Source organism: Camelus dromedarius, chromosome 16, assembly GCF_036321535.1.
Source record: "Camelus dromedarius isolate mCamDro1 chromosome 16, mCamDro1.pat, whole genome shotgun sequence".
NCBI classification, from domain to species: domain Eukaryota; kingdom Metazoa; phylum Chordata; class Mammalia; order Artiodactyla; family Camelidae; genus Camelus; species Camelus dromedarius.
The window spans coordinates 16315597-16341171 of NC_087451.1; the positions used below are offsets into that span (position 1 = coordinate 16315597).

General features: G+C 55.3%; 1 protein-coding gene across 3 annotated transcripts in view; it reads left to right on the forward strand.

Annotated features, from left to right (window-relative positions):
- Positions 1-25575, forward strand: part of SPNS2 (SPNS lysolipid transporter 2, sphingosine-1-phosphate) — a 34627-nt gene that overhangs the window by 3089 nt on the left and 5963 nt on the right. For 2 of the 3 annotated variants that reach the window (XM_010987919.3, XM_064495053.1), the window contains exons 2-6: positions 9990-10055; positions 19335-19471; positions 23567-23718; positions 23921-23987; positions 25259-25401. In XM_010987919.3, coding sequence (XP_010986221.3) covers positions 9990-10055; positions 19335-19471; positions 23567-23718; positions 23921-23987; positions 25259-25401 — 565 coding nt within the window. Of the gene's footprint in view, positions 1-9989; positions 10056-10887; positions 10999-19334; positions 19472-23566; positions 23719-23920; positions 23988-25258; positions 25402-25575 lie in introns of all 3 variants that reach the window. The other variant, XM_064495052.1, reaches the window with a different exon arrangement.

The window sequence follows — 25575 nt, forward strand, 5'->3', positions numbered from 1 at the left end:
TGTATCTTATTGCACTCAATATATCTAACATATTTCAACATATCATCAGTAGAAAAGCTATCAATGGGATATTTTGCCCACTTTTCTTACTGAGTTTTGAAACCCAGTTTGTGTTTTACATTTACAGCACATGTCAGTTTGCACTGGCTGCATTTCGGGTGCCCAACGGCCACAGTGGCTAGGGGACACCATGGTGGACGGTGAAGGTCTAGAGTCTTTGATGCCAGCGTTCAAGTCCAGGCTCTTGAGAGTGACCTTGGGGATGTTGCTTGAGCTTTCTGAGTGATCATTTCATCCCTCCACCTCCCGGGATGTGTGGCATAACTGAGACTGTCTCTTAAGCGTGGGGGAAAAGGCCAGACTCCTAGGAGAGCTTCACAAATGTCAGCAGACTGCTCTTCCATCCCTCTGCCCAAGCTGTGCCCTAGCCATGGTGTCCTCCTGTTTCTCAGTTTCTGACAGTCCCCTTTGGGATGCTTTGGCGAACCCCTCCCTTCTTCACCAGCGCTGGTCTTCATCCTGGGAACTCCAGTAGGTTCTGCCTTTGCTCTAGCATTCCCAGCGCCACCCCGCCACCCCGTGATCTGGCTAATTATGGCCTCTCCTCCTCCCCATGAGAACCCCCTGAGGGCAGCAGGTCTGAAAAGCAGGTGAGAAGGGCCAGGCTTTGACTCTTGCTTTTCTTACTGAGCATTGCTTCAGTTGGATGAAACTGAAGTAGCCCAGAAATCACCTCTCAGCCCTTCCCTCCACCTCTTTGGGTGGATGGGGACACTGATGCCAGGAGAACGCTGGCACTCATACAAGGTCACACAGCAGCAGTGCAGGACCAGAACCCCCAGTGCTGTCTTCTCTTGGTCAAGGTGAAAGCAGGCGCCCTGCTTCTGGCCTGGAAACTCAGAGATTCTGCTGGCCATGGGCAAAAGCCCTCTGGGCAGATGAATTTCAGCTCAGTTAAACAGGGCAGTTTGATCTCCCCTAGGGCACGTGGCTCCTGCTCCCATGGCCCCTTCCAGCCTGGCAGCCACCTACTTTTCATTCTGAGCCCACTCATGGCTGCCAGGTCAGGGGAAGGAGGGAGCCCCTCAGGCAAGGGTCCTGGGTCTCTGCTTCCCAGCCCTGCGTCCTGGTGCCAGGGCTGCCTGTGCCCCTGGGCTCCCATTCTTCCATCTGTGAAATGGAAATTGAGCTGAGGGTATAGGTGGCAGCATTCTGCTCTGGAACCAGGCCCAGCCAGAGAGAGCTGGCGCAGGCCCTGTTCATGGTTGGTGAATGGCTATTTGAGAGCAGAGATCCTCCCTCAATTTCTCTGGGACACCTGTTGCCTTCCTGAGACCTATTGCCTTTTCCTTTGATCCAGCCCCTTGGCCAGCCAGGCACTTGAAATTGGGCGGAGCAGGGGGCTGGTGAGGACAGGCAGAGCCCTACCCTAGGGGAGTCCTTTTCTGCCAAAGAAGCTGAGACTGGTATCCATGGCAACCACTCACTAACAAACCCAGAAGGAGAGAGGAGTATGGGGATCCAGCCCGGAACAGAGGCCTGGCAGGAATGGGGCCTTCCCCAAACACCTGAGCTGGGGGCAGGAGGGGCTGCAGGCACGGGCCCTTGGCTCTTTTTTTATCTGCTTGGTTGAGTCTATCTAGAGCTAACAGCTGGGGAAACGGAGGCCCAGGGCCTTTTACAATGTCACCGGGTGTGTAGAAGCCAAGTCAAGCCCCAAACTCCGTGGCTATCTTTGTGGATAAGGATATCAACACTGCACCCACCCCGCCCCCTCAGGTGGCTTTGTCCCCTGGAGTGGCCCTGCCCTGGCCACTGCCAGGTCAGCACCACGTAAGGACTGCGGGGCGGGGTGTCCCAAGGCCACATTCCAGAATGCCTGTCTGGTAGGTCAGTGCCCAGGTGCACCGCGGGCCGGCCTGGAATGCCAGCACCCCAGTGACTAACCACCAGCTGCCCATTTCCTTGCTTTCCTGCTCCTCAGGCATCTTTCAGCTGGTTCTGCCAGCACCTCGGCAGTGCCGCTGACCTGTCAGAGAAGCGCCTTGAAACTCACTACCTTAGTCTGGAACTTAGGACCGGTGACCGGCCCAGCCTGTGCCTTAGTTTCCCACTTTGTGAATGGGGCAGGAGGGCCACAGCCTGCTGGGTGCAGGCTGGTCTGAGAGCGAGGCCTCCTGCATCAGAGCTGCTCAGAGAGGAGGAGTTCCGCGTCCCTTCCCCAGACAGGAAATTGCTTTTGTTTCTGCCCTTGTGTAGGGGCCTGAAATCCTGAGGGTAGAAGAGGGGAAAGAGGACACTGTTTTGATCCCCAGGCTCCTGGAGCTGGGTTCCCTTTTGGGCCCTGAATGTCTCCTGAGCTGAGCTTCCTGCTCCTGGCTTTGTCAGAATGGCTGTGTGACCTGAGGCAGATCCTGACCCTCTCTGAGCCCTGAATCCAAGATTGATGATTCTGTTCCTCTCTTTCTGTGGTCAGAGACTTGCTCCCAAGGGTTGTATGGGGCACAGGACTTGGTCTCAGGAACTCTTGTCTGCTGGCCCCCAGCTCTGCCTGCACGTGCCTTTCCCGGGATAACCAGGTCTGTTCCCAGCTGCTATAGCAGCCAACCTTCGTATCTCCTGGTTGGTCTCAGTGGTGCCTCTGCCCTCTTTCCAGGCAGTTTTCCCCAACTCTCTGGGCTGAGCTGGGCACCTAACTCCTGGTTTTCAACAGCTCCCTGTCCCACCATCACCGCATCTACTCCCAGGTAGGGTGGCTTCTCCCTGCAGCCTCAAGGGGCTGAGCCTGGTCATCTCTGTGGCCCCAATATGTGTGGGGAGCCGGCACAAGCCTGGCCCTCGTTGGCCAACTGAGTAGCAGAATTGTGTTGACTCAGCCTTGCCTGACCCAAAGCCCATTCTTCTGGGCTGAAGGTGTGTTGGTAGGTTTGGACAACCCTGGACAAGACCAGGCGCCCGTAGCCGAGGCTGGGGCTTCTTTCGTGGTGCTGCCCTTTGGTCCTGACTGGGGCACACAACAAGCTGCAGGCCTCGCGTCTCCGGGAAGGAAGTAGCGGCAGTGGTCCGTGTGGTCCCTGTCTGTCCAGCCGGGAGCCTTGACCGTGGGGCCTCCTTTCCCCACACTGGGCAGAATGGCTCCTGTACATGCAGGAGGGCACTGTGGTGGCTTTGCCTGGTCTCTTCTGCAGACAGGGCACTGGAGGCGAAGGGCTGGCCTCAGGTTACTCTGTGAGGAGATGTGAAGCAGGATGCTGGTCCACTCCGGGCCTGGGCCTCTCCTGGTGTTGGGGGATTGGTGAGAGGAGTCCCAGGTAAGATACATCACAGCAAGAAGTAAGTGAGAAGGATGCAGTAGCCAGAGCTTGGAGGCTAGAGGTGGGGTTTTGGCCTCCTGCTTATCCTCTGTTCTTTGCCTCCATGGAGACCTTGCTGGGGTCTCCCCTTCCCACCCACAACCTGGTAGCCCCATGGGGTCTTCATGGTCCCTTTACTGCCCAGCATGGACTTGCCAGATGGAGTCCCACGTGGCAAGGAGCATGATTAAGCTTTGTAAACTGTAAAGGACGGTGCCTGGGGAGGGAGGGGGTTACTCAGTCACAGTGTTTCCAACACCCATGTGAGGGCAGTTGGTGTGCATGTTGAGAACTGCCTCTTTTCTGGCCCTTTTTTGGGATAAGATGGGGAGCACAGGCCAGGTCTGGGAGCTTGGAGGTCAGCTCAGCCTAGCTCCTGCCTGGTTCTGTCTGTGGCCTTTGTTTCTTTCACCTTTTGAATCTCAATTTTCCATCTGAGAAGTGGGAGCAGGTCGCCTCAGCCCTGAAGCAGCACACGAGGGAAGGCTGAGGGTTCATGGGCTTGAGCTACGCTGATCTGAGGTCTCTTATCTCTCTCCACCCCCTTTCTCCCCACACCCCCCACCTTATCTTAGGTCTGTGTCCACATAGGCCACGCCCTCCATGGGTCCAGATAAGGGTGTGGTCACCTTGTCTCCGGCCCCTGGTGGTCTTGGGAGTCCCTGAGCCAGGATAGGGCTGGGGAGGCTGAGATGGGAAAGGAGTGGCGGTGTAAAGCCCCCAAATTGCTAAGGCCAAGTCTGGTTCCAGGAAAGCTGGCCCCAAATGATAGACTAGAACCACAGGCCAGAGGCCCGGCTGCCTGTTGCCGCCCACTCCGGGCAGAGAGGCTTGGTGGGGAGCGGGGGCAGGGCTCTCTGAGCTCTGGGGTGGTTCTACTCTTGGACTGATGGGGTCTGAGGGCAGGGCTCTTGGGTAGGGAGAGGTGCTATGGGGTCCTCTTTATGGGGACAAGTTTGGAATCTAGGTTCTCTAGGGTCAGGGTGGGGCCTCTCTGAGGGTTGAGGCTATGGGGCTGGGGGTCCCATCCTCATGGTCCCTGCAGAGATGACCACTGAGTTGTCCTGCCATTGATGACCCAGATTTGTACGCTGACATGGGGGTAGGAGGGTTGGCATATGTAGAACAAATGTGATGAAGATTTAGGATGGACCCAGCAGGGATATCACACTCAAATGGGCAACCTGGGGCTCAGAGTAGGGGCCGGATGGTCCTGGAGGTCACTCAGCTTGTCCCTGGGGGCCAGGGGCAGGATCTTGCCCTGTGGAAGCTCTGAGGCAGGTAGAAGTGCGTGTGCTTGACAGCCCTGCCTTGGCTGATCCCCTTAGGCTTGGGGGGGTGGGGGGAGGTGCTGGCGGGGCCAGGCTGCGGTTTCCCAGCCTTAGCCATCCAGAGCCAGGTCAGCAGAGCCAGGCCCTCAGGCCCCTATAATTACTGGGGCGGGAGCTGTAGCCCAGCATTGGAGCAGGAGTGAGACTTCCAGAGTGAGCCAGCTCTGAGGCCTCCACAGGGGGACCAGGGTCCCTCCGAGAGGGACTAGCCAATGGTAGGCATCACCCATCCTTTCAGATCCCTAGGCCCTGTCTTTCTAGCCATCTGCCCCCATTTTGGAGAAAAGAACAGACGTGGGAGTTCCCATAATCTATGTTACAGAGGAGGAAAGTGGCACAGAGAGGTTAAGTAACTTGCCTAAGGTCACACAGCAGGGAAGGTGGCAAAGCCCGGATTTGAACCCAGATATTCTGGCTCTGGAGCCCATGCTCTTGGGAATTCAGCTATGCTGCCTGCTGCTCTGAGAGAGGCAGGGTGAACATGGGGTGATGATGACTGTGCTTGGGGGAGTGAGCTTGGGAACCAGGTGGCCTACCCTGGATGAGATGGATCTCAGCAGGGGGAGATGAACAGCCCAGGAAGAGGATACAGGTGTAGTCAAGGCTTGGAGACCTGCGGACTGTAATGCACAAGTCACGGGGGCCTCAGACCATCCAGACCAGTGGTTTCCAACTACCTGGGCAGTGTGTAAATAGATTCCTGGCTCCTGCCTCTGGACAGGGTGATTGTGCAGATCTGGAGGCCACAAATGCTAGAAGTCTGGGCTTAATTTGTGTGGCAGTGGGGAGCCACACTCGGTGAACTGACACAGGTGACACTTTCAGAACAGTGTCTGGCGTGTAGTAAGCACTCAGTATTTGTTAATACCCATATGATTGTTGTTGTTGGTAGCAGTAGTACTGACCCAGGGGCCTGGGCCAGTGCATTCTGAAGAACTCCTGGGCGCCTCTGAGCCCGAGCAGAGTTGAGCAACCACTGGGTCGTGGCCTTAGCTTCTTGAGTCCAGAAACTATCTTGTGGCCTCTGAAGCCCCAGCCCAGGACTTAGTAGGTAGCTGACAAGTGTGTGTGAGACCAGGCTGCAGGAAGGATGCTGGATGGGCCGGGAGAGGCTGGAGGCAGGGAGCCCAGATAGGAGGACAGGTGGTGGAGAGAGAATTGCTGGGGCCCATTCATGGGAGGCGAGGAGGGTGTCACGGCCTAGTAGTGGACCAGGGAGTGGAGACGTGGAATCAGAGTACAGGTGGCTGGGACACTGAGGGATGAGAGAGCCTATGGGGTTGGGCCACCAGGAGTTGATTGGTTTCAGAGGGTGATGGAGGTGAGGACATGGAGTAGGGGAGGGGCGAGAACTCTTTTAAGACTTCAGCTGTGAAGTAGGGGGAGTGAGAAAGAGCCGCTGGCAGTGAGGACAAAGAAGGATTGCTTTCACCACCAGGATGAGAGAGAGGTGAGCATGTCTGTGGGCTGGCGTATAGGGGACAAAGGTGACGGAAATGCTGACAGTACAGCTCAAGCCAGCGGCTGACCCAGGCCAAGAGCCCCGAGAGGCAGGAGGGCCAGTTGGTCTGGGACAAGTGGCAAGCCCCGTGGAGGCTTGACAGGGGTGTAATTAGGGTCAATGGGTAAGAAAATTCAGGTGCTCTTGCTTTTCCAGAATGTTTTCTTGGCCCAGGGAGGAGGCCCCTGTGGGCAGAGGACGATTCTGGCTGTGGATTTGGGGTGACTGCCTGGAGAGGCCTGGACTGGGATCTGTGGCCATGGGATGCGGGGGGCTGCGTGTGGGGTGGGAGCCCCACCTTGCCTGCCCCGGGCTGGTGGGGCTGGTGGAGTAGGCTTGGTCTGAACTATAGGAGGCTGCTCCTGGGCGTGAGGCCCATCCTGTGACCCACTAAACCTCAGCCTCCAGGAAAGAGGCTAAAAATAAGGCTGTGGTGAAGAAGGGAGGGGGTGTGTGGGTCTAAGCCGGCCAGGAGCCCAGAGGAAAATCTGAGACGCCCGGCTGAGCTGCTATGACACACGCTCCCCGTGCCAGCGGCCAGTGGGGTCTCACTCGCCTGCGGCTGTGGCCTTTACCAGGCCTCGGAGAGGAAAAACAACCCAGAAAGGCTCAGGCAGGGCCTGACCTAGGATCTTAAGGCCTGTATGAGCCCCTGCTCCCTGGAAGTGTTTCCCTGACCTTCTGCTGGGAACTCAGGCCTCGGACCCAAGTCTGAGGTTCTGAGGTGCTGAGGTGGGGGCATCCAAAGCTTCCTGGGATCTAGACTGTTCAGGAGTTCCTGGGGATCCTGGATGCCCATCTGGATATGCCCATTCCTCCCCCTTACCAGGAACTCTGTGTAGTAGAGGAAGTCAAGGGAGGCTTCCTGGAGGCAGAGGCAAATGCTGGACCTCGGAGTATGGTGGGGGGAGTACTTTTAGTCATATGGCTAGGATGTGCCTCAGGGAGGAAGAAAGAGTGTTTCGATTTGCTGTGGACACTTGCCACCTTCATGATGCCCATTTTGATATGGCCTCCCTCCCAGAGAGTGACCCTGTGGTTACCACAGATCCATGCCCTCCTCTGGGCTGTAGGTGGGGACCCGCAGTGCAGGGCCCAGGCGGAGTTTTACCCTCCTACCATCTCCTGACTCTGCTCATCCTTCTGTCTACCCAATGCCTAAATTGTGACAGTCCCTGTCCTGGGTTCTGGAGATGACTGGCCATGGTCCCAGCTCTCAAGGGGTTCATGGTCTAGTAGGGGATGAGGCAAGCCTCTCCCATCTTTGCTTATATATCCACTCCACAAAGTCACTGTGGGCTAGTTGTGTGCCAGACCCCAGGCCGAGGGTCTAGAGTGGACCATGCAGAGGCGCTGCGGTAGAAGAACAGCTTGGTTTTTGGCAATAGACCTGATTTCAAATCTCACCTCTGACATCTTATGTGCTGCAAGAACAGTTATTTTATTTCTCGGAACCTGGGTCTCCTCACATGTAAGATGGGATGATAGTCATAGATCAGCATGGATAGCAGGGATAGAAGTACCATCTGTAGAGCCTCACATGGTAGCTGGAACTTAGCAGGAACCAGCAACTAGCAGCTCTTAGCTCCCAGCCACAGTGGGTCCAAGGAGCTTATATCCACATCCTTCTGTGTCTTTTCTGTAGAACTAACTAATCCTAGTGTGACAAGTGCTAAAAGAAGGATGGACAGAGGGGAGTGGGGGCAACTAACTTATTGAGGGTAGTGGGATGGAGAGAGATCAGGGAAGACTTCCCGGAAAAGGAGGCATCTAAACTAGTCTTAGAGAAATGGCAGGAATTAGTTCAGCCAACAAAACTGTGCCAAAGTCAGAAGAGGGAGGGTATGTAGTTGGGGGGCCATGAGTAGTTTAGGGTGGCTGGAGAATGGGGTGGAGGGGTGATTCCTGAGAAGTGAGGCTGGGGGCGGGGTTGGCGGGGCTGAACCTCATGGCCTGGTGAAGGGCCTGGCTCCTCCCCTGAGCATGGGAAGTCACAGGTGATAGCGATTATACGAGAGGGATGTGGTCAGATCAGGAGGCTACAGAGCCCTGGCCCAGGACCGGGGATGGGCTGTGGGGCTGGGAGGTGAGTGTGGGTGGCTCCCCAAGGTCAGGTCCAGCCATGCCACCCACAGGCCCTGATGGGACTCGGGGCCTCTGAGGCCGGGTCAGGGCACCTCGGAGGCCCCACTTGGTGGCCCTGCCATCCACAGGGCCAGGACTGGCCCCTGGCTTCTGCCTTCAAGGCAAGGTCACAGACCGCGCTAGTTACTAAGTCATTAACTGGGTCTTGCACAGTCTCTTCATTATGGGTAATTAAGGTGAATCCACTCTGGGTATTAACAAGGAGGAGACCAGCTTCTCTGGGCTGTCAGGCTGCTAGAAGACCAGCCGGGCTGACCCTGCAGCCCAGGAAATCCCTCAGCATCCCAGCCCTGGGTCTCGAGTAGGGGCACAGGGGTACTCCACTCCCCCCAGCCCCCATTCCCCCAGCCCCAGCCAGCAGATGGGACCCTTGTACTGTCTGGAGATTCCAATTTCACCCATTTCCCTGTCGTGTGACTCTGAACATGTGGCTTAACCTTCTGTGCCTCAGTTTCCTCACCTATCCTGTGGGACGGTGCTACCAGCCTCATAGGGTTGTGTGAGGGGTAAACTAGTAAAGTGCTTAATTCTCAATAATGCAGACCATCGACATTTTAAAGGCTGACATCATCCTCATCACGCTGAATAGTTCTGGGAGTCCCCTAAAGGCAGGAGCCCAGTCCTTCCTCTGACCCCTGCGTGGGGAGCTCCTGGGGCAGCCCCTGTCTCTTTTCTCCCCAGCCCTTCTCAGTGCAGATGTGCAGTGGTCAGGGGGGCTCTGGCCTGTGGCCTGGCCTCCTGCTGTTCTCAGAGATAAGCGGAGGCGGGGGCCCTGGGCCTGCGGGGCTGGGGGTTGTGCTTACTCAACCAGGAGCCCTGGTTGCTGGCCTCCATACAGCCATGGCTCGGTCTGTCCACAGCTGCCCATAGTTTCTAGTTGTTCTGGCTGCTGCCCCCTTTTGGTATATAAAGCCCTAATGAGATAGCAGAGGTGGCTGGAAGCTGGGAGAAGGGCAGACATGGCCTCAAGGGCTCCCCTTCCCCCAAGAAGGCAGGCCTGGAGCCCCCCTGCCTCCCTCTGCCTCTCAGCTCCTGCATCGGAAAATTGGGGGTCCTGGTTATACTCCTGAGGACAGCTGGGGGAGCGTGGGTCTGTGCACACGTGCGTGTGAGCAGGTATGAGCGTTGCCTGTGGGTCCTCCCCGCCCCTCCTCGGCCAGAGGGCTTCCCTGCAGCTTTCAGTGGCTGCCCACGCACTCTCTGGGCTGTGGGCTGTGTGGTCTCCCCTGAGGGCAGGGTCCATGTCTGGGGTCCCAGCTCCTAGTCTGGAGCTAGGCCCCAGGTGGGCAAGAGGCCCAGGCTGGCAGTAGGAGGCTTGGCTGTGCCACCTGGCTGAGTGACCTGGGAGGAACCTTGCCTTTCTGTGCCTTGGACACCCCCAACCCTGAACTGGCTGGGTGAGGGGGGTGGGGTCCTATTCCCGGGGTGAGAACGGGAGGCCCGGTGGGGGCGGGGTGGAAGCTTGGCCTCCAGGGTCCCCAGTGGCCTGGCTAAACTGGGCAGGGTGGAGTTCTCAAGATGGGGCCAGGCTGGGCCCTACAAGGTGAAAAGAGAGCTGGTCTAGGGCTGGGACTGGGGGTCACGTAGGTGGGGTCAGGGGGATGGTGGCACCCAGGCGTCAGACAGCGCCAGTGAGCACCCTCTGCCTTCTCCTCCCAGGCGTCCTTCTGGACATCCAGCAGCACTTTGGGGTCAAGGACCGCGGCGCCGGCTTGCTGCAGTCAGGTGAGGCCCCCCTCCCGCCCTGGCCCCCATCTGGTCTCCACCTGCTGGTGTGGGGGGTTCCCTGCTCGCCTTCTCTCAGGTCCTGACTCGCTGGAAAGAGCATGGGCCTTGCTTGTGTCCAAATCCCGCTGTTGCCGCTCACAGAAGGCACCACTTCTTGAGCCTGTGCTTCTATTCTTGTAAAACAAAACAAACAACACCTGCCCTGAGGGGCCGTGGGTGATACGCAAGAATGGGAATCACCTTGTAGATGCCAAAGCCGGAAACGCCACCTGGTCCGCAAACTCAGGGCAGGAGCCTGAGGACCTGCGTCCCAGACAAGACCTGGATCTGAGGGCCTCGGCCCCTGTCCCCTGGGGCCCTCAGCCTTGCGACTGGTGGGGAGGCAGGGCCCAAGCCCCACCTGGGCCAGGGCAGCTGGCAGGTGATTATGCAGTTATCTGCCCCTCCCTCCAGGGTCCACGTCAGCCTTGTCCCTGCCCTGCCTGCTACATGGCCCTGGGACCTGAGCTCCTGGCTCCCTGATTTTCCCACTGGCTGAGGCCGTGCTGGCCGTGCTGGCCGTGCCCTCAGCAGGACCTCAGGCCTGGGCAGAGACTCAGAGCCAGACAGGGCTGGTCCTGCCTCCTGCCTGACCTTGCCGTGTGGCTAGTTCCCTTGGCCCCGATTCCCCTTTGTCCTGGCGTCCATCTGGCTGTGAAGCCCGGTTAGATGTAGGGGAGAAGGTCCACGGGTCTGCATTCCAGTCTGAACCCCTTCCCCTCCCGGTCTCTCTGGGGAGGGAGGGGTGGAGTGAGCTGGCTCTGTCTAGGAACCTGCCTGACCTGTCTAGGTGGCATTCCAGAATGCACAGTGCCAGCCCTCCACGGCCGGTGGCCACAGCCACTCAGCCAGACTCAGCACCGTCCTCATTTCCCAGAAGGGGTCTTCAGGACTCACAGAGGTGAGATGATAGCTCCAGGGTTCGGTCCTAATATGTGAGAACTACCGAGGTAAGACTGGGGCAAGGCTGTGGGGTCCAGCGCCTCCTAAGTGTGGCCAGGTCCCTGCCCCTGCAGACGTCACCTCAAGCCCAAGCCCCTCCACCGGCTCCTCCACCCTTGCTTGGCCTCCCCGGTGTGGGTCAGACCAAGTCATCCTGCCCTGGGGCCTGGAACAGATTTCTCCATCCGCCTGGGCTCTACGCAATATAGCGACCAGCTCTTAAAGTGGGGAGACAGAGTTCAAGCCCAGAGGGCACGTGGGAAGGAGCAGGCTGCTGAGCGAACTGGTGAGGGAAAGGCAGGAGGGAGAGTGGCTGTCAAGCCCCCTCCCTCCGTGGCCCCTGAGTCACTGGTGACCCAGCCCAAGCCTCATCCCCCTCCTGGTCTTAGTGTTATTGACTGGTCTGCCCCAGCCACCTCCATTCAGCCCCCACCGACTGAGGTCAGGGCCAGTGCAGCCGCCCAGGGAGACAGTGAGAGGGCCGTGAGGGTCATAGCACCGCCACAGTTTTGTCCTTCTTGGCTAAGAGAGAAGTCCCAGAAGTCCCTACTTCTCCCTGGCGACCTGGCCTGAGGTGGACAAATCACCACAGCATCATCTTGTTTGATTCTTCCTCCTACAAGCTCCCTCTGATCAGCTTCCCTTTCCAGGTGGGTCATGAGAGGGGAAATGACTTGCTTAAGGTCTCTTGGTGAGAGCAGCAGGCCTGATGTTGGGATTTCTGCATATGTGGTTCTCTTGGCCTGGAATTGGGCACCGATGGTCACTGGATTGGGGAGGCTCATCCCAGGCACCTAAGTGTCCGTTGTCTCAGTGTTTTCAGGGTGGGTGCCTCTGAGCCATGGTGAGTCTCCGAGACCCTCTAGTCATGACTCGATGGCCCTCACCCTACTGCCTACCCCGGGCACAGCTGGGATGGCTCCCTGGAGTGTCCTTGTCCCTTTGGCCAAATGAGCCAAGAAACCAGGCGAGCTTGACCAGGATGTGACTCAGTGGGCTACCAAGTAAATCACATAATTGGCCCAGGCCCCAGGCACCTGTCTCTTCCCCAAGCCCTGATAAGGTCGGAGCCAGGGGGAGGGCGCCAGCCAAGTGTTGCTGCTTGCCCAGATCAAAGGGCCAGGGCTGAGAGCTGTGTTGCCTGCCTGCTTATTTGTGGGCACCAGGGGCTGCTGGGCCCGGAGGCAGGGTTGGGGGCGGTTGAGGGTTCGGCCTGGGCCTGCCCCTGCTTGGGACCAGAGCCTGAAAGCTGGCTTGGGAAGAGCCTGATTTCGGCAGCCCCCCCGCAGGTGGCTGCCAGTTCTGGGTTGGCCCCTGAGGTCCCTGCAGCGGCCGTAGCTTGGCCTCTGTGAGAGCCCAGGGCAGAATTACAGCTCTTGGGTGTTGCTGCCAAACCCACTACTTGGCAGACTCTGTGCTGGGCTCTGCCATGGACTCTGTCCCTGTGCTCAGGTGGACTCCTTTTGTTTGGTTTTTTTTTTGGGGGGGGGAGAGGGGGCAGAGGGAGGGTAATTAGGTTTATTTACCCTTGGAGGAGGTTCATGGGGGATTGAACCCTGGACCTTGTGCATACTAAGCATGTGCTCTACCACCTGAGCTATACCCTCCCCCTGGACATCCTTTACTATAGGAGCAGATGTATCCAGTCCCCACCCTGGGGGACTATGGGAACGCAGGGCAGGGTGGTGGCGGTGGTAGTAGTGAATGTGGACCTAGCTGTGCCTGGTAGCAGGTGAAGAAGACATCCCTGAGGAGGGGACATTTAAGTGGGGCTTTGAAGGATGAGTTGGAGTTTGTTCAGGAAAAAGGAGTTCCAGTCAGCTTGTTAGTTTGTCAGATTTTTTTTACCCCCTCCAAGCTGGATAAAATATGCCAAGAAAACATAATTAAATGACAGAGTTGAGTTTGAAAGCTAAAGCTAGCAGGGAAATTTCCTGGTGCCAGAAGGAAAGAGTTGAACTCAAACACAGGGGTGGGAGCTGATACTGAAGGCAGGCGGGGCCCAGTGTGTGTCTTAGAAGCTTGTTACAGTATTCTTAATGTAAACGCTTTTAATCCTGAAAAAATGTAAATACATGTAAAACATAAACTATATAACATATTTCCGTATAGCCATCACCCACGTTCATCAAAGTATGACAAGTCTGGCCTAGTTTCAAGGCTTGGAGATTTCTTTGCTCTGTATTGCAGGGGTGATTCAGTTTCCACCCAGAGCCCAGGGTAAGTTTCCTGATTTCAAGCTGTGTCCCCAGGCCAGTGGGAAGTTTTCCCACCCGTGAAAGGACATCTCCTTCCTGGCTCTGATTTTGTGCAGGGAGCCTAGTCCAGCCCCTGCTGTGTACAGGCCTGGGAATTCCACCACTTCTGCAGGGAGGGACCCCAGTGGAGGCAAATCCCAAACTGCTCTTTAGGGAAGCCTTCATGACCCAGGGCTGGCACGGGACACAGATGACAAGTCCCACTGAAGACAAACCCAAGTTCAAAATGAAATAGCCCACTTTTGCTCCTACTTTTGTGAGAAACAGTCCACCAGCCCAGGAAATGGAGAAACCAACTCCTGAAGAATTGCAGAGAATAGACTCGTTTGAAGGGACTTTATGCTTAACGTTCAAAACTCTAAAGAGAGAGTAGAGTTTATAAGACAGAAATAGCACATTATTAAAAAAAAAAGGACAGGGAGATGTTTAAAAGATTGAGATTCCAGAAGTGAAAAATATAGTGTTAAAGTAAAAAAATGTGATAATTAGCCAAGTTAACAAGTAGATTAGACCCAGTTAAAGAGAAAATAAGCAAATTAGAAGCTGGATCTGAGGAAATCAGCATAAATGCAACTCTGGGGAAGGGGGCAGTGAGAGTGGAGGTTGTGGCATTGCTGGCTCTGATATGTGTTTTGTCAGTTGTGGGCAGGACTGTGGGGAGAGTGGAAGGGGAGGAGGCTGGACAGCAGAGTTTGATGGTGAAAGGCATCTGGATTTTGTCTTGAGGAAGTGGGGAGCCAGAGAAGTTTTTGGAGCAGGGCAGGTCCTTGTAAGATGTGTGCAGCAGGAGGTTCACTCTGGGGCCAAGTGTGGGAATGGATGGCAGAGGAAGTTGGAAGGCCACTCAGGGCTGGGGTTGGTGGCATCTCGAGGAAGTGCCAGGATGGGGGGCGGGGAGAGGGGACAGAGGAAGAGCCAGCTCAGACTGAAACCAGACGATGCCTTTGCTCTGGGACTGAGTCTCCTTCTGGCCTTGCTCCCTCATCCTTCCGCTTTGGCAAAGACCCGAGTTCTGAAGGCAAAGCTGGGCAGCCCCCGTGGCTCTCCCCCCAGGGCCCTCCTGTCAGGAAGGAGGCCCAAGAACCTCCCTCCCTGAAGCCTGAGTGGCCAACGTAGGGTTTGTATCCTGAGTGGAGTGTGAAGGAGGAATGTTTGCCACTCTTCCTGCAGGAAGTCTGAGCGTGGTGGGCTTCCAGGCACTGATGGGGCCAGGAATTCCTGGGTCTTTCCTCTCATCTTGGCTGGCCTGGGCTGCTCTCCTCCACATCCTCTGGGCAGACAGTGTACTCAGGCAGAGCCGGACCCCTGCCCACCCCCTGCCTGCCTGAGTACCCTCCCTGCCCACAGGATGTGGCGGATGGCGAGTCGTCTCCAAATAATAGATCGGCCGGATCTAGACTTTGTAAAAATAGCCCTGGTTCAGCCCAGGCCGAGGTGGGGCTGGACGTGTGCTCCAAGGCCACAGTGTGGGAGCGGGCTCCCCCCAGCACAGATCTCACCCGCTCCTGCGTTGGGACCACCCTTTCTGCAGCCCTGGGGGGCTGGGGGTGGGTGGCTGGGTCCTGGGGCTGCCTGCCAGGGTACAGAACTCTCAGTGGGGGGTTGTTCGGAGCTTTGGGCTCTGGCCTCCTCAGCGGGCCCACAGGGAGAAGGCCTTCAGCCGGCCTGCTGAGCCCTGGGATCACCACGAGAGGTGGACTGCGCCTTAGGGATGCTGTCCACGCCCTCTCTCCGTGACGACCTCCTGCTGGCCCTATGGGGAGGGGACATCGCCAATCTTACAGAGGAGGCTCAGACCCAGCTTCTCCTGGTTGAGCCAGGGGCTCTGACTCCTCCCATACTGTCCTCTGCGGCCCTGCCCCCCTGCCCTGGCTCCCTGCCTGCTGCTCCATTGTCCCAGACCTGTGGGCTCAGCACCCGTGAGCTGATCGAGGGCCTCCCCACACCCCAACCACAGGATGTCCTCGTGTTGGGAAAGCCGCCCCTACTGAGACCAGGGGAGGGGCAGCCAGTCTGCCCAGAAAGCTCTCCTCAAATAAACAAAGACTAGGGGCTGGGGCTGGTGGGCCCGGGAAGCTTCCAGCCCCAGCTGGTCTTTATTTTCAGCAGAGCTGCTTGCTGGCTAGAGAAGCCTCTGTGCCCCAACCTGGGACAAGGTTCACATGTCCAGGCCTTTGTCTGTGTGGAACCTTCTGCCAGAACGTTTTTCCTCCAGTCCCTACCTGGTTGTGTTCAGGCCTCTCTGCTGGCCTGTGACATCCCTGAGGCCCGGGAGAGGTCCCTTCTCTTGTCTCCCCTGAGCAGAGGGCAGGGCTGTAAAGATGGATTGTGTCTCCCTCCTGACTTTGGACTCCTTTGTCCCCAAGGGGCAGGCACTTAGGGACAAGGGAGTCCAGGGTTAGGAGGGTTGCTATGTCATCTTTGGCAAGTTTCTCCACCTGTCAGTGGCCCCAGCTGTAAAATGGGACCGACAGGAAAGCTCAGGCTAGGATTTGGTGACCTTTGGCAGGCTGGGGGTGGGGACAGGGTGTGGCCACTCCAACAGGAGTACATCCATAGTCCTGGATGCCTCTGCCCACGAAAACGAGCCGGCAGAAAGCCAGGGGGGAAGTGTGGGGGAGGGGAGCTGCCTTCCTGTTCCGCTGCAGACAGGAGGGTAGGGATGGACCAAGATGGCCGAGGTCTGGCCAAGGCCTGGCTCAACTCCTTCAGCCCCTGTCCACCCACCCAGTGGCGGCTTGTCCAGTGCTCCCCCTTGAAGGGGAGAAGAGCATGCTGTGTGTGTATCTCCACAGCCCTCCAATTAACCACCAAACCTGGTCCTAGGGCTTAGGGTCTCCCCCATCCTCCTCCCACGGCCCCTCCATCCCCATCCCATCCTGCAGCCTGACGGCTTTCTCACTGTCCCCAGCACACCCTGAACTGTCTCTGACCTTTGGAACATCAGCTGGGATCGTCCTCTGTTCTAGCCTGGCAGTCTGAAGTGTGATTTAGAGCTGGGACTCTGGAGTCAGATGCATCGGGGTTTAAAGTCTGGCTCAGCCACACACTAGCTGCGTGATGTCACTCCTGTTCGCCTCTACCGTGTCCTCTGTGAGATGAAGATAATGTGAGAATCAAATGAGATAATCTGTGCTTGTGTCCAGGGCACATCCCTGGGCCTTGCCTGTAATAAATTCTCCATAAGTGGGTAACTGCAGTTATTATTAACAATAAGCATCATGCTTCATTCATCATTTTACAGTCTTAAAAGATTTATAATTTGTATTTTAGCATCCTTGATTTTAAGTATTATCACGGTAAACTCCTATGCATCCTTTAGTGCCCAGCTCTGTCATCACTGCCTCCATGAAGCCTCCCTTCACTGTCCTGGTAGGATTTGGCCCTCTTTGCTGTTTCCCTGGCATTTTAACTTTTTAAGCTGGGCAACCCACAGGCAGGATCTGCTCCCTGGCCAGACAAGGGGCAACTCCTGCTCTGATTCTTTCTGCGCACTCCCCACCTAACACAGACAGGCATAGATGGAACAATTCTTCCTCCTGCCCTGAACACGTGTGAGTCCTGATGAGACTGAAATCTCTTTCCTGCCTGTATCTTGATCTGATCTCAGGCAGGTCCTGGGAGACAGAACCAGCAGGAAAAATTCTTTTTCGAGATATGAGGAAATAATTTCCACCTTGACTAATCTAAACAAGGGCCCAGTGTTGACCAAGGCTGACCCAGTCCGGGCAGGGCGTGGCATGAAACACCTTGTAAGCATTATCTCATCCAGTGTTCAGAGCAAGCAGGGAGCTGCTATTTTTATCTTCACTTTACAGATGAGGAAGTTGGCGCACGGGAGCTGGCTTAGACAGGCTCATGAGAACTGATTGTTAAATTTTCAGGAATTGTGTGAGCTGGTTGTTAAATACAACCATTATTAAAAACTAAATTATGTAAACTTACAATTAAACTACATATTAAAAACAAAGGTAACAAATACTCAAAATTCACCCCTCCCTAATGATTTTACTACGTTTTGCTATTATCTAGGGTTATTTATTTTCTCAAGGTTATTTATGCCCATTGTACCTGGATGGTAGAACTACATGTGCAGCGCTGTGTGACTGCATGTCTCTTCCCAACCCTGATTAGTGACATCATATTGGTAGCTTGAAATCAGGCCATCGTGGGAATGTTTGCACCATGAAAACGGGCGAACACTGCACATCAGGGCTCCTCCCTTTTTGGAAGACCAGTCGTTAAATGTTTATCAGCACAGCACTGAAATGAGGAACAGAGAGGTTTGTGGTCTGCCTCAACAGAAAGGAGGCAGACCTGAAGGAAGGGAAGGAACAGAGCTGAATTCAAGCCCAGGCAGTATGTCTCTGGTGCCCAGATTCGGGCATCACTCGCTGATTCTGCCCGAGGCTCCGATCACACAGTTGGGATTAAAAGGTTCCCCCCACACTCATACACCCACTGTCCTGTTCATTTAGGTAAGAGACAGTCAGATTGTTCCAGCCCAGCCCATTCTCCTCTTGTCCACTTCCTCCTCTCCTTCCTCCCCACCCTCGGTCTCTTCTAGTCCAGCCTGCCTCCTAGGGACTCAGGTCTGTGAGGGAGCAGCCAGCTTGGTGGTCAGAGGCCGGCCAACTGGCCGCCTTGTCTGCCCACCGGGCCTTTGTCTGGCCATCTGCCCATCAGCTGTGGGACTGCCTTCTGGGAGGGGGAATCTGGGGCTGCCTCATGACATGACCTAGTGCCTGCCCTGCCTTGCTGGCCTCTTCATCCCCCACCTGGGACCTCCAAGGCCCCTCCCATCACTGGTAGCGCTGTCCCCACAGGGTCCTCTAAGACTGCTGCTCTCTTGTTCTGGAAGAACAAAACCAGGTCACAGCTCTCCTCTGTCAGCATCCTCTGGTGTTTTCCTTTCTCACCCATGGAAGCCACAGTCACCACAGTTGGCCACAAGGCCCTATCCTATCTGGCCTTTCCCCTGGGTCCCTCTGCTCCAGCCACTCTGGCCTCTTTGTTGTTCCTGAAATATGCTAAGCGCACTCCTGCTCCAGGGCGTTTGCACTTGCTATTCTCTACCCAATATTTGCAAGATTCGTCTCCTCCTGGTCTTTGCTGAAATGTCACCTTCTCAGCCCTTTCTATTTAAAACTGTAACATCTGTTGTCTTTCTCTCATGTGCACACATTTCCTATATCCTGTTTCTGTCCTTTTCCCCTCCTCAGCACTAGTCACCCCCTGATGTACCACCTTTTTTATTTTATGGTCTGTTTCTCACTAGAATGGAATTTTTGTCTTTATTGAATGGATGAAAGGATGAATGAATAAATGAGTGAATGGGTGAATGAACAAATGAATGACAATGTTTCAAAATGTCAGGGAAGCCTCTGCAGTCGGCTGGGAGTGAGGGTGGCTGTATTACCTGGCAGGTAGGAGACCTGGGGTTTCAGGTCCAGTTCTGCTTCAGTCTGCGGTATGACCTTGGGTAGGCCCCTTTCCCTCTCTGAACCTCTTCTTCAAGTATAATGAGGAAAGCAGTGTGGCAAAGTATAAGGAGCACTGGCTCTGGAGTCAGACAGACAGAGTGTCCAATCCCCACTGGGGCATTTACCACCTGTGGGGCCTTGGGCAAGTCATTCTCTTCTCTTAGTGTCTCCCCATCTGTGAGGTGGGACAGGGGTCAGAAGGATACACAAAATGCTGTGTGTTGAGCCCCTGGCAAAGCTCCTGACACCTAAAAAGTGTTCAATAAACAAATATTTACTCTTTTAAAAAGTTCCCAAAGGGCTCACCTGCAGCTGGACACCAAAGATGATGGAGGCGTGGTGTCACCCTAATCCAGAGGGCCTGTTCCGCCTCCCTTGGGCCCAGGCCCGGCCAAGGTTGCCCCTCTTGGCGGGATTGAGGGCTGCTTCCTGAGCCCCTGGCCCAGGCCCAGCCTCGTCTCACGGGCCCTTGGCCTCAAGCTGGGGCGATCCGGGCTGGTGGGCTCAGCCGTGGGCCCCTGCCCCACCCCTGCAGCTCTCCTCTCCCTGCGCAGTGTTCATCTGCAGCTTCATGGTGGCTGCCCCCATCTTTGGCTACCTGGGCGACCGCTTCAACAGGAAGGTCATCCTCAGCTGCGGGATTTTCTTCTGGTCGGCGGTCACGTTCTCCAGCTCCTTCATCCCTCAGCAGGTGAGGCCTGCCCGGGCTTCCCACCCGGCACCACTGCGTGTCCCGTCCGTGTGTCCTGGTTCCTCCAGCGGGTGGCTAGTCTGATTGACTTGTCCTAGTCTAGACTGGGGTTCCAGACCCTTTGCTCAAACCCCACACAGTGTCTTCCAAGTGCAGTGGGATGAGGGGGTCTTCGGGTACCTCTATACACTGGTCCTGCATGTGGGGCCTTTCTTGTGCTGGCCTTGAACTGAGGGACTCGCAGCCCCGTGTGGCATCCTGACTCTCTCTGAGCTGCCTCTGATTTGGGAAGATGCAACGAACAGGGCGAGCAAGGCTGGCCAAGGAGTCAGGACCCTTGGTTCTAGACCTGGCTGTGCCATCATCTTGCTGTGTGACCCTAGGTAAGTCACTACCCTTCTCTGGGCCTTTGCTGTTTGTCCGAAGACCAGCCAACTCCCTGGGTCAAAGTCGTAAGGAGATAAAGGTCAGTTCAACATAAGGAAGATGTTTCTTGCTTGGCTCCCACAGTTCTGGGTTTGAATGTCCCAGTTCTGTTGCCCACTCAGCTTTGTGATCTGGAGAGACTTCCTTAACTTTTCTGAGTCTCAGTTTCCTCATCTTGAATATGGGGATAATACATCTCAGCTTGAAGGTTTGTTTTGAGAAATAACTGAACTAATGAATGTTCAGACCCTGACACATGGCAGGTATTCAACAAATTGTTATTTCTGCTCTTTCTTCCAAAGAGGAGGTATGTTGCTTTGAGAGGTAGTGAGTGTCCCATCAGTAGGGATGTTCAAACAGAGCAAGGACAATCACATGATGGCTACTGTAGAGGGACATAGAGGAAGAAGGGGAGGAGACCAGGATCTATCCTCAGGGAGCTTTCAGCCTAGTGGACAGAGGAGGAGACCCTGGCCCCATCCTTGGGAGCACCCAGGCTGGGGGTGGGAAGATGTGACAGAAGCTGCCATGCTCAGAGCCTTCAAGATGTGTGAAGTGCTGAAAGTCGTCACTGAAGAGAGAGCAGGCTCTTGACATCCATGTGGTCAGGGAAGACTTCCTGGAGGAGGTGGCATTTGAGCTGGCAGGCAAGTCAGGGAGATTAGGCCTTTTGGTGAAGATAGCACAGGCAGAGGGAGCCATCCTAGGGATGAAGAAATGATGGAGTGTGTTGATAGTTGGAGGAGGAGAGGGCTTTGGTTGGAAAGGAAGGCAGGACCAGGTCAGGAGGAACCTCGAAGGCTGGGTTGGAAGGCCTGAGCTTCCTCCTGAGGGAAGAGATGGACCCTGGAAGAGTCTGAAGTAGGGCAGTGGTGAGTCAGATTTACACTGAATCCAGTGGAGGCTGGAGGTGAGGACAGAGAGAATTGGTAGGTTTAGGGGATGCTTCACAGGGCAGCTTCACAGAGGAGGGTCAGGCCTGGTTAGCTCCAGGCCTGGAGTGTCAGGTAGAGCCTGACGGCCAGTCAAAAATGGGGACGGGACCAGAAGAAGCTTCTAGGACCCCTCAGGGCCTTGTCCTTCCTGGGCCAGGCCCCTGATCATCTGGCCTCCAGGGTTGTTTCTGGGCTTGACCCCAGGACCACGATGTCAAGGCTGGGCCCTGCTCTGGGTGTGTGGAAGGGAGGGGGAGCTGGGGAGAGATGAGCAGAGGCAGAGAGAGGAATAGACAGCTCACCCCCAATTAATCTAGAAATTCATTGCAATCATGATCCAAGTCCCACGGGGGTTTTTGGTGGACATTGGCAATGTGATTCTGAAGTTAATTTGGCAGAGAAAGTGCCCAGGAATAGCCAAGAACATTGTGAAAAATAACAATGAAAGGGCCTGGCCTTATCAGTTATCACAATACAGCTATTCTAACTAAAACAGCAGAAGGATAAACTCAGAGATCAAGGCAACAGTGTCCTCCTCTCTCTGGGAAGTGAGTGGGATGAAAGTTGCATCTCAAATAAATGGTTTTGGGAGAATGGATACATCTGGATGGGTGATAAAGTCTGGGCTGTATTTCAAACCATACTTCAAAATCAGTCCCAGACAGGTGAGAGTAAAGTGAAAAAAAAAAAAAAAAGCAAACTATAAAAATCTTGAACGATAAATCAGCAAGAAAAAGACAAATAAGCCAGTAGAAAGACAGGCAAAGGGTAGTGACGGGCAATCCCAGGGGAAGATTCCCAAATGGGCAGTAGATGTAGAAAGAGATGGTTCCTGGTTTCTCAAATAATCAGGGCACTGCAAATTAAAACCACAATGAGGTACCATTTCACACCCATCAGATTGGCAGCAATTAAAAAGGCTGACAATACCAAGTGTTATTAAAGCTGCTGGTGGGAGTGTAAATTGGGAGAGCCTCTTTGAAGAGTAAAATGGCAGGATTTTGTAAAATTCTGTGTGCATCCCACAGCCCAGTCTTCTACTTCGAGGTGTATGCCCAGTGAAGAAACTCCCAACTCGTGGACCCGAAGTGACAGGTGCATCTTAAGGATGCTTGTTGAAGTTTTGTAATAGGAAAAAAAAAAAAAAAAAAAGAGAGAGAGAAAGAGAGAGAATCTAAATGACCATGACTAGGGGATGCCCAGATAGAATGGAGTGTATTCATACTGTGAGATTCTTGGCAAAAAATGAATGAACTAGATCTAGAATTAACCAACACAAATGGCTTTCCAGAGGCTGAGGGGAAAAAAAAGCAAGTTGTGGGACAAGATGTGTGCATGGTCTTTTGATGTTTACTTTTTAAAAGCACGCAGGGGACCCTAAATGTTGCTCCTTGGTATGTGTATGTGCAAGCAAAAGTAGAGAGAATCAAAAACCACCGCACAGTATAGCTGGTTCCTGGGGGAAGGGGCGGGGAATCAATGAGATCTCTTGTCCAAGAGGTCTTATCCACCTGCCCTTATACTGAGGCGAATGAGGAAGTTGCCCTCATTCTCTTTCTCAAATATAACAAGTATAAAAGATAAGAGAATATTTTTTTTATTATTCTGGTATGGGCTAGCCCTTCCTGAGCAAGACATGAAATCCTTTAAGGGAAGCCATTAAGGGAAAAATCAACAGATTGGACAGCATCAAATCAAACAACACAAAATAAAGCTTCTGTATGGTGAAACCTCCTGTAAACAAAGTGGAAAAGAAAGATAACCTAAAATATTTATAACCTATCTATTAAAGGTTAATACCCATGATCTATAAAATAGTATATAGTAGAAACAGATACAAGAAAGATAACCCAACAGAAAAATAGGCAAAGGCTGTGGGCAGATGATTCTCAGGGAGAGAAGCAGAGGCAAGGAGCCAGGGGAAAGCTCAGAGATGGAGAGTGAGAGTGAATGAACTATGGAAATGAGAGGCTCACAGATGGTTGGGCAGGACCAGTGACGCAGAGAGAGGACCAGGAAAGATATGGGCAGATGGAGAGAGGGCAGCAGGGAGACCCGGAGGATGGCTGGACGTGGGTGATGCTGGCCGGATGGGTGGTCCGGGTGGGGCTGGGGAAAGATGACCCGTGTTGGTTCTCAGGCCCTGGGCAGCTGTGGGGATGGAGGGGCCGGGTCTACATCAAAGGGCTAGTACCACTGGCAGCTGGCATGGCCCCACCCTTCCCAGCTCAGCTGGGCTTTGCTCTTTGATGTGTGTAAGGGGGAGGGGCACTGAGCCCACTGGGCTGCCCTGCCCACTCCCTATTTACACTGGGTTTTCAGTGCTGCCAGGGTCAGCCCAGCTGCTCTGCCAGGCGGTGGGACACAGAGTGGGGGTGGCTTGAGGCTCCCAAGGTGGGGTCAGAACCCAGAGAGGACGTCTCTCAGTTGGTGGGGGTGGCAGTGGAGATGCAGGCTTAGGTCCCCTGTGCTTGTGGGGACAGAGGGGTCCTGTCTAGGCCATGCCTACAACTCTCCACTTGAGAAAGTCCAGCTTCATCCCAGCAGCCAGCCAGCAGGCCCACTACACAGAGTGGGAAACCAGGCTTGGAGTGGCCTGAGGGTGTAGGGGTTGGACTCCATCCTCTCTCCTGGCTCCTAGACCCTGCAGGGGATGGGAAGCAAAACGGGGACCAAAGATGAGCAGGCAGAGGAGCAGGACAGTCCTCCAACATTCTCCGCCCCTCCCCTACAGCACTTCTGGCTGCTGGTCCTGTCTCGCGGGCTGGTGGGCATCGGTGAGGCCAGCTACTCCACCATCGCACCCACCATCATCGGCGACCTCTTCACCAAGAACACCCGCACGCTAATGCTGTCTGTCTTCTACTTCGCCATCCCACTGGGCAGGTGAGGATCTGGGCAATGTCCCCTTGGATTTCTGACCACTCCCTCTCCCTGAGGTTTGGCCCCCTGTGACTTGAGAAACGCCTGGACCAGTTCCCTAGCTGGCGGGGTGGCAGGGGCGGGCAGCCTTGTAGACCAGAGAGCATCCTCCATGCCACCCCACACTCTGCCCATCCCTGCCTGACTGAGCCCATCTTCTCTGCAGCGGCCTGGGCTACATCACCGGCTCCAGTGTGAAGCAGGCGGCTGGAGACTGGCACTGGGCCTTGCGGGTAAGGACAGTCCTGGACTAGCTCTTGCCTAGGGTCACCCTGAGACTCAGGGACGGAGCCCAGTCTGGGATGCAGGCCTTGGTCTCCAGGCTTCATACCTGGGTCTTCTAGATTTGTCCACATTGAGGTGTCAGGGAGCCAGACTCAGCCCTGCCACCCTCAGGGGCCCCCAGTCTGAGAGGACGAAGGACTCTCCCACCATGTCAGGAAATTCCAGGTCCACGATGGCGCTTCCTGCTTTGAGCCCCGGCACCGCGCTAGGGTGGGGCTGAGACAAGGCTTCTGTGTGGGAGCCCCCGGGGTCTGGAGCCACTTCCTGTCCTGCAGGAGGATTCGACACAAGTCAGCCAAGGCCCCAGGACAGGGCAATCAGAGGAAACAGAGATCCCCAGTCTCGCAAAGGAGAGGAAGCTTGAGACAAAGTGTTTTTTCCTCAAAAGCAGGAAGGAAGCAGCCTCCGTGGAATTTCTTGATTGAGGGTGGGAGGGGGCAAAAGAAGAGGAACTCCCCAGCCCATGGGCTTCAGGCCTGGTGGGGCTGGGGACTGATTTCCCTGTTCTCATGAGCTGGTGGAGGAGCTGGTATATTGGAATCCAGGCTGTCAAGATGAGCCCCTTCCATTTGGAAGGAGGCCTGGGGCCTGGGAGATTCTGTTCTTGGGCTGGATGCAAGGAAGACCCAAAGGGGCCCCTGAGCCTCTGGTCTCCTGGGGCTCACATGGGCCCCTTGCAAATGATAACCTACCTGATATATGAGCTGGGAGCTTCATGCCCAGCCAGTCCCTTCCCAGCACCCCCCAGTACAAGGAGCTGGCCTGGGAAACTTTCCTAGACCCAAAGAGGTGGGCAGGAGATGGTATCTGGTTCCTTGCCCCCAGAAACTCTCCTCTCCCAGTTATCATTCTATATGTCTGCCTATATACCTTCCTTCCTTTTGTTCCATCCATTATCTATCCATCCATTTCTCTGTCCATCTATCCAGCCATCTGTCCTCCCTCCTCTATCCATCTGACCATCCCTCCCTCCCTTCTACTTTCAGTACCCCCTCCCATCTGCCCCTGGTCTGGAGAACCCATTTGGAGCCCCCAAGCCCTTTGTGCTGACCTCACCCTCAGTGGCTCTGCCCAGTCAGGAAGGCTGGTGGGATTCTAGCCCAGAGGAGAAACCCGGGGTCCAGAGAAGGTGCGGCTGGCCTGCACTGCGCCATCCTGGTGCAGCAGAAACAGACGCCTGGGCCCTGGTGTTCTAACCTGGTGCCCCCTGCCCTGCCAGGTGTCCCCCATCCTGGGCATGATCACAGGAACACTCATCCTCTTCCTGGTCCCGGCCACTAAGAGAGGCCATGCCGACCAGCTCGGCGGGCAGCTCAAGGCACGGACATCGTGGCTCCGAGACATGAAGGCTCTGATCCGAAAGTGAGTGGTGCTTGGAGGGGTCTGGTGGGAGGAGGGAGGGGTGCCGAGATGAGGACCCCTGCCCGCAGGGCAGCCCACCCAGAGCTCTTGGCCAGACTTCCTCCTCTCTGTCTCCACTGCCCACAGGGCTGAGAGTGACATTTTGGTTACTAGTGTTTATTATTCCTGAAGCCG